Here is a 13,734-nt window from a genome sequence, read left to right as displayed (position 1 = left end):
AATAAATATTAAAATAATTAGAATCGAAATGAGGTATCAAGACCTCGGGGATTTTAAACTGAGCCATAAATATTTTTATAAATATTTATGGAGTGTTAAAAAAGTTAGTATTAAAGTTTCGTTAAGAAATTTTAAAGTTCCGATAATTAATTGAACAAAAAGGACTAAATTGTAACAAATGCAAAATTTTGGGAAATGATTAAATAGCTTAAATGATAAAAGGAAGAGGGCTTAAAAGGAAAATAGACCCAAGGTCTATTTGGGCTGGACGGCAGAGGCATGAAATCAGCAAGAAAGTAAGGAGAATTAAGGGCAAAATTGGAAAATTGCAAAATTTGCTTAATAAAGTTAGGACCCAAGTGGAATTATCTAGATTTCTCTTCATTTTTTTGAATTCTCATCAGCTAAAACACCATGGAAGGGCTTCTTCAAGCTGGTTCTTCATATTTTTATTACAAGTAAGTTCAATTCTTGACTATTTCTTGAAATTTTTGTATTTTTATGACTTTTACAACTAGGCCCACTTGTTAAATCCATTAGTTTTTGATTTTATGAAAGAAGTTGAAAGTTGATATGAATATGTGTTGGAAGTATATGATGATTTAGCATGAAATTAGAGCTTTAAATTGTTCATATGCTGATTTTATTGAAAGAATTGAATAGAAAGTGAATGTTTGGGACCTAATAGTAAAAGAGTTTGAAGATAGAGTTATATGTGGAAATTCTGAATTTCAATAGTTGTGTAACAACTTATAATGTCTAGTAAAGTACTAATTGAGAAAATTAGATTAATTGAGGGGTTAATTGAGAAAGGACCGAATTGTATAAACTGTGAAATTTGGGGCAAAATGGAAATCAACATTTTGCACTAAAGCAGTTTTGGACAGCAGCAGTAGTGTAACTTTGAAAAATCACCAAAAATTGTAGAGATTGAATTAGAGGATGAATAAAATATGAAACTAAAGCTTATTGAGTCTAGTTTCTTATAAAAGAAATGATGTGAGCAATGGAATTGTAAATCATGAGATATAATAGATTTTGTGAGACAAGGTCAGAATGAATTCGGGTTCCCCTGTTCTGACTTTGGAAAATCATTAAAAATTGTACAAAAATGATTATGAGTTATAGTTTATATGGTTAGAATCCTTAATGAGTCTATTTTTAGAAGAAACAAGCTAAAACATCATCTGAATTCTGTACAATGAGACAATTAATTTTTAGTGAAGAGTGGTCGGAACTGTCAGACAGCAAAACAGGGGAAACTTTAAAGAATAAACTGTACTATTTGGCTGAACCAAAAATTATGAAAATTTTATGGTATGAAGATATGTGAGTCTAGTTTCAGGGAAAATTAACGGATCTTAATTTGGAGCTCTTTAGCTCCGGATAAAAATAATTTAGTGACTCTGACTCGGATAAATAGCTTTGAATATACATGTTAGTGAATATTGAAATTATGGTTAATGTTGTTTAAGTGTGTTATACACATTAAGGATGTGGAATGGAGAGGAGGAGGAGGAAAATTCGGAAATATATGAATGATTCGTGTATAAATGGTGATATGTTTGATTATAACTCATAAACGATGAAATATGAATGATGCTTATTTTTGTGCATTATTGGTCATGGTTTAAGCTCATGTGTGAAAATAAAGTTTCATAGTATGTGTGTATGGTATATTCAGTATATGATTTGGCATGAAATAATACCATGAATGGTTTATGAATTAACACATGTTGGTAAGCCTGATATATGAATAAATGATCAAATTGAGCGGAACGCCGGATTTGAGTACTTCTGATCAAGTGACAAAGTGATAAGTGGTAGCTTTAGCTACACTTATCTGATCAAGTGACAAGTGGAAAGTGATAAGTAATAGCTTCGGCTATACTTATCTGATCAAGTGACAAAGTGATAAGTGATAGCTTCGGCTACACTTATCTGATCAAGTGACAAGTGAAAAGTTATAAGTGATAGCTTCGGCTACACTTATCTGATCAAAGTGATAAGTGATAGCTTCGGCTACACTTATCTGATCAAGTGACAAGTGAAAAGTGATAAGTGATAGCTTCGGCTATACTTATCTGATCAAGAGACAAAGTGATAAGTGATAGCTTTAGCTACACTTATCTGATCAAGAGACAAAGTGATAAGTGGCTACACTTATCTGATCAAGAGACAAAGTGATAAGTGGCTACACTTATCTGATCAAGAAACAAAGTGATAGGTGGCTACACTTATCTGATCAGGGACAAGTGATAAGTGATCATACGTAAGACCATAGTTATACTATGGCAAAGTGAAAGTGAAGTACTCAATTTTCCGTGACCGTTCCCTAATTTGATTAAGGATGGTAAGTGACAAATGGGCCCAAAAGAATTAAAGTAAATGGATAAGTGGTAGTGTATTTATATCAGGACGATGTTGTTATTCAAACTAAAGTGATATTTTCATTGCTAAATTGAGAATTTCATAAATGTGTTATTGAATGGTATAATCAATAAACATTGAGTTAAATGGTAAATACGTATTAGTTTTGAATTTGATGTCATTGATTTGTACGTGAATTAAATGAAAATTGCTAGTGATATGATTTAAATTATGAGCATGAGAAATTGCGAATTGAATGAAATGGAAATGAAGCATTAAATTGCATGAGTATGTATCGGGTCTCGCAGGCCCTAATTATTATGATTATAATATTTTGAGGATATATTGTGAAAAGTTATAGAAACATGTTAATTATTTTGAAAGTTTTAATTTTGATGAAATTTTGTAACTCGGTAAATACGTTTACAAGTGTATGTGTTTTGGTAATGCCTCGTACCCTATTCCGGTGTTGGATACGGGTAAGGGGTGTTACATTTAATCTCTACATTTTAATTTTTCACATAATTTGATACCATTTTTATAATATTATCAATTAATCCAAATAGTTAATATCGTTAAAATTTTTATTAAAAGATTATGTGGTTATATGTAATTAGTCCACATAGTTAATAATATTAACTTTTTTTATTGAGAGACTAAATTATTGAGAATAAAAGTAAGGAGACTAAATTCTAAATATACGAAATGTATAGAGACTTAAAGTATACTTTAAATTTCAAATTTTTGCTCTATAATTTGATACAAATAAATAATTAACCCACTACAAATTAGTGAATCATACTCATTTATGAATTAATTAAAACTTTAAAAATTTTGAGTAATTTTGGATTTGATTATTTTAAGTTTGGACTACTTTGGGTTGAAGTTATAGTTTATCAATTGGGTTTCCAAGTTGGTTCGCCTTGGACTCACGTTATTTTGGGATATGTGTTCAATTAATTTTGAGTTTGGGTAATTTGAGTTATTACGAGTTAAGGTCAATTTTGGTTCGGATGATTGTTTGAGTCATTTGAGTTTATGAATCATGTTTTCAAGTCATTGCATTTCAAGTTACTTAATCGGATGATTTTAGGTTTAAGTCATCTTCGAATTGCGTCATTCTGAGTTTAGGTGTTATTGGATTTAAGTCACTTAAGAGTCGGTTCACATAAGTTCACACGTAAAAACTCTATTCATACCAACGCCTATTGAGTCAAGTAGTAAGAAGAAGCACAATACCCTTTAAGCAATGTTTCAAATTTGAGTTTCGTAGATAAAGAAAATACCACCATGAGAGTTTTTCCCTCTTGTTTAAAGGTTCAATTTAGTTCAACTCCAAATTTAATCGAAACTCAATAAGACTATCGTGTACCAAAAGATCCCACAAACAAAAATAAAAGAGTAAACTACACTATTAGTCACCCAACTATTAATAAATTTCTTTTTTGGTCACCCATGACTCAACTATGAAAAGTTATAAAATGATCACCCAATAATTAGTAATTTTCTTTTTTGGTCACTTAACTATGGAAAATTATAAAATTGTCACCCAACTATTCAATTTTGTTTTGGTTATCAACATTTATACATTGTGTCAATTTGAGGGTTAAATTTGCTATTATGCCGATTTTAAAAACTGTCACCATTAATTAGCTAATGACAAAAAAAGAAGAAGCCAAAATTGAATAGTTGCGTGGCCAATTTAAAACTTTTCATAGTTGTGTGACAAGAAAAAATACTAATAGTTGAATGACCACTAGCGTAATTTACCCAAAATTATATATGTATAATATAACACAAAACCAAATGAATAACATGACCCTTGAAGGCAAAAAGCACATCACAGTTCAATAGATTTTCCATTTGCGTTATCTACCGGCAAGCAAAAGCTTGATAAATAGTCTTCACATTGAGTAGTGTTTTATTGTTTATTTCTCCGGGTTGGTTCAGTTGGTTGAGTAGTATGTATCGAAGTTCTACTTTATTGACAGTCTTGTTTGCTGTAAATATTAATGATATGTTTTGACCTTAAATTACAGTCTTCTGGATAATAATAAACTTGCATTGTTTTGAAGTTTGCAGGGAAGGGTTGTAAAGAATAAGAAAAATGAAAATAGCAGTGATTGGAGGAGGGATTAGTGGGTTGATATCAGCATATGTTCTTGTCAAAGCTGGTGTTAATGTGGTGCTTTATGAGAAAGAAGGTGATTTGGGTGGCCATGCCAATACTGTTACCTTCCATGATGTTGATTTGGACCTTGGTTTCATGGTCTTTAATCGGGTAAGTTTTTTTTTTTTTTAAATAAATTTCTGATTGTGGTCATCAGTTGGTTGAATCGGTTCGATTGATTTAACCAATTAGAGATCAAATTGTTTTTGAACTAGCAAAAAAACTTCAAAAAAAATGAGATAAAAATTGATGGTTGAATTGTATCATTAATTTTTATTTTTTTTACAATTAATTTTTAATTATTTATTTAATAATTCTTAAATTAATGATTGAACCGAGAACGAACAGTTTAACTGGTTCGATCACCGATCTAATTTTTAAAAATTATTTACATGTTAATATTTTAATGTTCGACGCTAAATTTTTATAAAATAATAAACCATATAGTTTTATATTAATATATTAATATACTTTTATGATTACATTTAAAAAATGTATTTTTGAAAACTTATTAAAATTTGAGTCAAATTTGGCGTGTAAATAAAAATTCTTTATCTAAGCTCAACCCAAATTAGGATGAGTCATCCAGCTCATGGACAACTCTAAATTTATCACATAAAACATGTGAAATTAGTTGTCAGAATTAATGAAACAAATATTAGTCTAACACTCTATATACACATTTCCAAAAGTTACACAAAAGAAAAAACAAAAGAAAAACTGATGCTGAAATTATGATGGAGGGACTAAATTCATAAAAGAAAAGGGCAAGATTTGAACCCAACATATATACTTTGATTAAGAATTTGTTATAAGAATAAAAACTAATTAAGACACCGTCTCATAATGTATAACGCAATGTGTTTTAATGTGCTGAAATTTATCTTTTTAGCAGGTAACATATCCAAATATGATGGAATTGTTTGAGAGACTTGGAGTTGACATGGAACCATCTGATATGTCATTCTCAGTGAGCTTAAATCATGGCAATGGCATTGAGTGGGGCAGCCGTAATGGCATTTCCAGCTTGTTTGTACAGAAAAGGAACCTCTTTAATCTTTACTTTTGGCAAATGATTAGAGAAATTATCAAGTTCAAGAATGATGTTATTTGGTCAGCAATGAAAAATGTGTCTATATATATATATATAAAAACTCATTGCTGGATCATAACTTTGTGATGTATTGATTATCTTCACCTCCCATTTTTGTAGTTATCTCAAAGTTCTCGAAAGCAACCCGGATTTCGACCGCAATGAGACGTTGGGACAGTTTGTTGATTCGCGGGGTTACTCCGAATTGTTTCTAAAGGCTTATCTGGTGAGTCAGAGACTGTCTTTATGTTGAAGTCTACCTGTTTGATAATAAGTCACTGTAGCAGTAAAATAGCAATGACAGTGTTGGTATATTGTCTCTAGGTACCGATATGTGGTTTGATATGGTCTAGTCCTACTGAAAGAATTATGGAATTTTCTGCTTTTTCAATTCTTTCGTTTTGTCAAAACCATCATTTACTTCAGGTATGTAAGAATCTGAGTATTTGTGAGAATCTGTTTGATGTCTCTATAAGGAATTTCTGATACTTTGGTTTTCTTTATATAGCTTTTTGGACGGCCACAGTGGATGACTGTCAGATGGCGTTCGCGTCAATACGTAAATAAGGTTTGTTTTCTCTGTTTGCACCATATCTATTGCTAAGATGATTTGTCTTCAAAGTATCTGAATTCATTTGCATGCATTAGATGTAAGCTTGCTTTGATGTTTGGTTATTGGCTAAATGTCCATCAGATCAGAGAAGAGCTGGAGAACAGAGGCTGTATAATAAGAACTGGGTGTGAAGTGCATTCAGTTTTGAGTGATGATGAAGGTGAGTCTTTGAATTCAATGTTTTGCTCAAGTATATGTTTCGGATACGTTCAAGATTTATTCAGAAAGCCAACTACATGTTCAGCTAAAGTTTATTGGTAACATACTTACAGCAACATAGTCTTGTGTTTCATTGTATTGAACACAATCAAGCATAATAATCAAGTATCTACAGGAAATATATAAGGACTAACTATTTCTATATGTGAATCAAACATGTTTAAGTTGCGTCTTTGAAGATGATCAATAGTAACTTCATTTCTGTTCCTCAATCTGCTGAAACAACTATTTCTTGAACCGTTCAAACATGGTGGATGCGGAGTGTATGTTGAGACTTTCCTCATGTCAGAAACTTTTTATGGTTCCATTAGTAATTATAACATGTTTGCCACAGGTTGCACCGTATTATGCGGAGATGAGTCTCAAGAATCATTTCAAGGTTGCATACTGGCTATTCATGCACCAGATGCTTTGAGATTGTTAGGGAGCCAAGTAACATATGATGAATTGAGAGTACTTGGTGCTTTTCAATATGTCTATAGGTACCTGTCTTCTGCAATGCATCTCTCTTATGGATTAACGTTTCACCATGACAGAGATAACCCTGTTGAAGTATTTGAATATTTGATAGATAGTTACTGGCTTTATGTATCTCTCATCTAGGATGAATACTCAAGTCAATTTTCACAATCTTTTATGATTCTTCATTGGCAGTGATATTTTTCTTCATCATGACACAACTTTCATGCCGAAAAATCCTGCAGCATGGAGTGCATGGAATTTTCTTGGAAGTACTGACAAGAAAGTATGCTTAACGTACTGGCTTAATGTGCTTCAGGTAGGTAATATGTTCTCTTCGCTATATATTAAACTCGGTGTCATGGCCGGCAGCTATTGGTTTGAAATATATAATGTTTAATCACAGTTCTCATACAGTCTCATATGTTTTTGGTTTGAAATATGTTGAGTCTCACCATGACCAGGAGGACTGTGTTAGATCTTCCACCAAAAGATTATGATATTAGGATATTGCAAGTGGGATTACTTCTTGAAATTGGATTCTAACCCTATTAACTTTAGAGTAGCAATTATTGCTGTTTAAATTGTCTAAGATTGTCTACATTGTATGATACTGCAGAATCTTGGAGAAACAAGCCTACCGTTTCTTGTAACGCTCAATCCAGATTATACTCCACGACACACTTTGTTTAAGTGGAGAACAGGCCATCCAGTACCATCTATTGCTGCAACAAAAGCTTCACTTGAGCTTGATCAGATTCAAGGGAAGAGAGGGATTTGGTTCTGTGGAGCATACCAGGGTGAGCAGATTTGGTATAAAAGACCCTCGGCAGACAGTCTTCGTTTTGTTAATCATGTTATAGCTTTCAAACTTCCTTTTCATGTTATATATGTAGAGTACGCATTTGAGCTAAAGTGCCCTTTTTGTCACTTAGCAGCCAGCAATGCATGATCTTTTGTTGGTTGTCTGACATTTAGGAAATTTAGAAATAATTTATGATAAGCATGCTTTTTCTCATTGCTTTTGTCTCTGAGAATTTATTGTATGGTGATTTGATGCATGTTTCCATTCAAAAGATGTATGCCGTAACTTAGTTTCCAGTGATTCATTATCGTAACTAAAGTCATTTTTCTTTCAGGCTATGGCTTTCATGAAGATGGATTAAAGGTACCAACTCGGTTAGCTGTAAAATGTGCTTCTTTTAGCATGCATCTTAACTGTTATCAAACTAATTCATCCCATATGATTAAATTGTTTCCCAACCTATTTTACACCAAGGTTTTTACTTTTTTCAAAACAATTCATATAGTAGAATGAATTTCATTCTTGAGGTTCACTTCTTTCTAGGCCGGGATGTCCGCCGCAAATGGTGTGCTGGGAAAAAGTTATTCTGTTCTGAGCAATCCAAAACAAATGGTACCCTCTCTGATGGAAACAGGGGCTCGCTCTTTTGTTACTCGATTCCTCAGTCATTTCATATCAACCAGCTGTGTGATGTGAGTTCGTATATGTTCTTATGCATTCTTTCTCACTTCTGCTGGTTGTTAACTGTTCTAATGATACAAATACTTGTCCAAGAATTATGAGATCATTCCATGTTTTGATGATCAACAACATGGGTTCTACTCTAGATTTCAAGGGCTAACTTGTTCACATTTCATCAGTCAATATGATCAAACTATTTATGCTTAGATATTTGTTATTTATATCAATATATGCAATGGCAGTCTAGCTTCTCCAATGCACTTCATATTTCTTTTATTTGTTTAACCATGGACATCGATTGGAGATTTCATAATTGTAATTAAAATATCTTTATACTTTTTCCATGAACAGCTTATTGGAGGAAGGTGGCACAATGTTTACCTTTGAGGGAACTAGCAAAAAATGTAATCTAAAATCTGTTATTAGAGTTCACTATCCACATTTTTACTGGAAGGTAAATACTTCGGAATCAAGGTCATACATTATTATGTCAAACTATGTATATTCAGCCATTGATTAGCACTTAAATTGATTTGTCAGGTTATGACAGAGGCAGATTTAGGCCTTGCAGATGCATATATCAATGGAGACTTCACTTTTGTTGATAAAAATGATGGTCTTTTAAATCTCATCATGGTAAGAAAATTTACAAGAGAATAAAAATAAGCTATACCTACTGGAATATACTTTTACAACATTTTCTTTGTTGATTGCAGATTCTCATTGCCAATAGAGATTTGATTTCTTCCAACTCAAAACTGAGTACGAAGAGGTATACTGTCTCTGGTAAACCACATGAACATAGTGTATGTATCTATCTATATATATATGCTTCTCCTAAATCTAATTGATTTAGCATCCAACTTCTTTGGTTTAGGGGTTGGTGGACGCCATTTTTGTTTACAGCAGGTTTAACATCGGCGAAGTATTTCTTCAAGCATGTCTTACGACAAAATACTCTAACACAAGCTCGTAGGAACATTTCTTGTCATTACGACCTGGTATGATCGAGAAACAAAAATGCCATTCTATGTGTATATACAAGTATAAAACATGTATTATGCTCGGTATATAAGTACGTACATACACACCTATTTTTGTAAGTAGCTGAAAAGTATACCTATGGAGTTGAATGAAATAAATAAGCAAGTGTTTATAATTTCTCTTTATTTTTTTATGATAATTTACAGCTTATCGAGAGATATTCCTAATACTTAAAATTGTTCTTTGGTTTTGTTCTATAGAGTAATGACCTATATGTTGTTCCAATAGGGTCGGAAGCGTGTAAATTATTGTACTAAAAAATCACACAAAGTTCAATTCCCAGGAAAGAGAGGTGGATCACATGGATCTCTTAAATACCAAGTCTTTCCTTAGACAGAATATCCCTTCTATAGTAATTTAATAGCACAATTAAATACTACTATTATACCCTCAAATATTGAAAGAAAAATAGGACAAGAAAGAACACAAGAGTTTTAACGAGGTTCGGTAAATTATACCTACGTCCTCGGGCACTAAAACCAGATGATAACTTTACTATCTTCAAAGTATTACAAACAAATAGAATTCCTTAAGAATTCTCAAATGGGAGAAGAGAGAAAACTAAGAGAGAAAGATTGGTTGGGATGAATTGAAATGAGAAATGAGAAGGCCTATTTATAGTTGAGGTTTAAGGACCAAACAATAAATAGCCCATTATCTCAAGGACCAAAAAAAATTATCCCATGCCACTTTTTCAAAGTCAACTTTAGGGTGCTAAACTTGCACCACTTTGTATTGTTTGCCATTAATGTTGTCTCCCATTAATGTTAACACTATATGCTCTATTCTTGGATGAAACAATGACATATTCATGTGCAGTGTTTAAGGTTAGACTTACCATCATTAAACAAAGAATAAGCTTAATTACTTGGAATTTTGTGTTATTATTCATTAAATAAGATTGTTGGGCAACTATTTTTTATCTTATATAGTCTGAAGATGAAGCTTTGAAGGATGCACAACAGAGAAAGATATCTCTTCTGATTGAAAAAGTAAGTCCAGACTGCTCTAGTGATTGGCTTTAGTCATATTTTAAAACTTTTAAACCATACCCTAATATTTTTCATCAAATTTTCTTTTCAATGATCCAGGCAAGAATTGATGGTAACCATGAAATTCTTGAGATTGGATGTGGTTGGGGAAGCTTAGCCATTGAGGTTGTCAAACGAACCGGATGTAAATATACTGGTATTACTCTATCCAAGGAGCAACTAAAATTTGCAGAAATGAGAGTTAAGGAAGCTGAACTTCAGGTATCTATCTATAATCTACAAATTTTTGTAAATAACAATATTATTCAGTCCCGACTGTGAGTATTAAACTAAATTTGTGTCTGATATGGATATGTTCAATTCTTTTTCTCAAAAATTTCCATGTATTTGAAGAGTCCTTAAAAGATCATATTTCCAGGCTCAAGTCTAGTTATATACACACACGCATATATAAGAAATGCGTAGAGTCGGAGCAACATTAGTAAACTATTGTCAAAATGATAAGCAGCAAATTGCCTGGCAATGCCATTATGGAGAATGCTGGGAACACATCTAGGCTTGTTGTCTTTGCAGCATAGTTGATTTGCTTACTAAATTTAAGGTAAACTATACAATGTCACTAAACTATTAATAAATTTACATTTTAGTTAATCAACTTCAAAAAGTTATAAAAAGGTCACTGAAACTATTTGAAAGTTTTCATTTAAGGCACTAAGCTATTAAAACTACTGCTATATTGCCTTCTCTGTTCACATCACCTGCACCAATCGAAACAGAAAGCCCTTCTTCCCCTTCTCTTCCATAATTTTTTAAGAAACAACTTTAAATGTTACAAATCTACGAACCAATATCCAAAACAGTTTTCATTTAACTCTAAAAGTTAGCTTTTTTTTGGATTGAAATTCATAATGTTCTAACTTTGCTGCCAGGATAATATAACATTTCAACTCTGTGACTATCGACAACTACCTAGCACCTACAAGTATGACAGAATTATATCTTGGTAAGTTCTTTAGCAACCAGTTTTTTACGTATGTTACTCGAACTTAAATGTCAGTGTCGGATGATATGAATCATTTTCGAAGTTTTACCATACCCCATACCAATATCTCAATAGATGTTGGATAAGTGAATCAGACACGGATATTCTAGAAAAAAAACTGGAGAGTAAGACCGGAATTATATATGGCCTTTGCAGTGAGATGATAGAAGCTGTTGGCCATGAATACATGGATGAATTCTTTGGTTGCTGTGAATCAGTTTTGGCAGAAGATGGACTTTTTGTTTTACAGGTAATTGTAAATTTGTGACTTGAAACATTTTCAGACTGTTTGTTAAATGCTTGTTGGTGCGTTCATGTTTCCACAGTTCATATCAATACCGGAAGAACGCTACAATGGGTACCGACGGAGCTCAGATTTCATCAAGGAATACATCTTCCCTGGTGGATGCTTACCATCATTCACTAGGATAACATCAGCCATGAGTGCTACTTCAAGACTATGGTATAAAAATTTGGGTAAACTACACTTAAGGTCATTAAATTATTAGTAAGTTTATGTTTTGGTTACTCAACTTCAAAAAGTTACAAAATGGTCACTAAACTATTTGAAACTCTTGAATAGCTCGGTGACCTAAATGAAAACTTTTAAATAGTTTAGTGACTATTTCGTAACTTTTTGAAGTTGAGTGACATAAATATAAATTTACTAATAGTTTGGTGACTTTTGGTGAAATTTACCCTAACAAATTTTCTCTATATAAACATAGTCGTTTATTGTTTATATCATGCAATTATTATTTTTCAATCTTGAAAAATTAATTTGTAAAAATGTGTAGTGTGGAGCATGTTGAAAACATAGGGCTTCATTACTACCAAACACTTAGATATTGGAGAAGGAACTTCTTGGAAAATCAAAGGTATGTCTTACGATACCGATACGGATATACTTGCTACTGTTTTCTATGATTTCTGCACCCATATTTGAACAGGGACGAAGTCAGAAAATTTATTTTAGTGAGGCGATGAATCATGAAAAAGTTAAAATGCAATTTTATTATTTTACTAATATGTAATTGCATAAAAATCTAGAGGGTTAAATGATAAATTTACCTTTTTTTGTGGGGCCAAGGCCCCCTTTGCCATCCGCCATGGTTCAAATACCTTCGCCTGAAATGGTATTTTATGAAACTGAAAGATCCAAGAATTTCTAGAATTAGATATAAGTATGCATATGATATGGATATACTCATTTTTCCTATATTCTTCTTATAATTTGGTAGAATATACTCATATTCATGTCTCAATACGTATTTAGAATAGTATTTTAAGAAGAATAAAGAGTTTAATATCGTCATTAAGTAACTTATTACGAAATTTTGCATTTTGATTTCATTGTTGATAGCAAAATCATGTCATTGGGATTCAACGACAAGTTCATCCGAACATGGGAGTATTATTTTGATTATTGTGCAGCTGGTTTCAAGTCAAATACACTTGGAAATTACCAGGTGAATTTTCTTTTTTTTCCTCTGGTACTATGAATGTATTTTTCCGGGAAAACAATGACAACACTGGAGGATTTTTTATGACATGTCTGTAGGTTGTATTTTCTCGCCCCGGAAATGTTGCTGCACTTGGCAATCCATACAAAAGGCCCCCTTCAGTACCTTAACGAAGCATGCACCATATGCTTTGTATTTGTTGAACTATGGTGTAACGAGACACTTTGGGATTGATTTCTGAGCAAGCTGAATAAAAGTATTTTAATACTTTGATTCGGGTAGCTAATAAAAATAATTATTTATAAATAATTGTTACAATTTTGGGATTGGCAATAAAAATAATAATATATTCTAAGAATTCTATTAAAAAGTAAAAATAAACTATCCACATTTTATTGCTGAAATAAAATTATGTTATTGGAATTAAAATTTATAAATTGGGTTTTTCATACTTCGTTGAACGAGTTTATAAATGCAACAATTAAATTCGGAATATATATTGATTTAATAAATTTTATATAAATATAAAATATTCTTAAAATGCTATAAATACATAAAATCTCATATAAATAGACTATTTTAGTCAATTAGATGATTTGATTGAAAAGAATATTATTAGGTGGTTGGTAACTTGGACTGTAACACCCCTTACTCGTATTCCTTACCGGAACAGAGTATGAGGTATTACTAAATTTTTAAAAATTTTCGACAGCATTCCTACTTATTTTTGCTTAAACCTCCTGCAAATTTAGAACACATTCCAATATACCAACCAATTTCATT

At 32.0% G+C, this 13,734-nt stretch overlaps 1 protein-coding gene across 1 annotated transcript; it reads left to right on the top strand.

The window, feature by feature from the left end:
* The first annotated feature begins 371 nt into the window (after positions 1-371).
* On the top strand, positions 372-13,312 carry LOC107930318 (uncharacterized). The gene is made up of 24 exons (XM_041077273.1): positions 372-458; positions 4,446-4,651; positions 5,436-5,653; positions 5,754-5,859; positions 5,958-6,059; positions 6,142-6,201; positions 6,328-6,406; positions 6,800-6,947; positions 7,120-7,243; positions 7,544-7,724; positions 8,064-8,092; positions 8,273-8,421; positions 8,762-8,864; positions 8,951-9,046; positions 9,127-9,182; positions 9,288-9,411; positions 10,387-10,446; positions 10,546-10,707; positions 11,376-11,449; positions 11,645-11,738; positions 11,815-11,951; positions 12,286-12,366; positions 12,852-12,957; positions 13,050-13,312. The coding sequence occupies exons 2-24, from the start codon at positions 4,478-4,480 to the stop codon at positions 13,119-13,121; spliced, it is 2,535 nt and encodes an 844-aa protein (XP_040933207.1). The 5' UTR covers positions 372-458; positions 4,446-4,477; the 3' UTR covers positions 13,122-13,312.
* Positions 13,313-13,734: the final 422 nt, after the last annotated feature.

This window comes from Gossypium hirsutum, chromosome A09, assembly GCF_007990345.1.
Source record: "Gossypium hirsutum isolate 1008001.06 chromosome A09, Gossypium_hirsutum_v2.1, whole genome shotgun sequence".
Classification (NCBI taxonomy): domain Eukaryota; kingdom Viridiplantae; phylum Streptophyta; class Magnoliopsida; order Malvales; family Malvaceae; genus Gossypium; species Gossypium hirsutum.
Note: the sequence above shows the minus strand (reverse complement) of the source record. Positions and strands in the feature narration are given on the sequence as shown.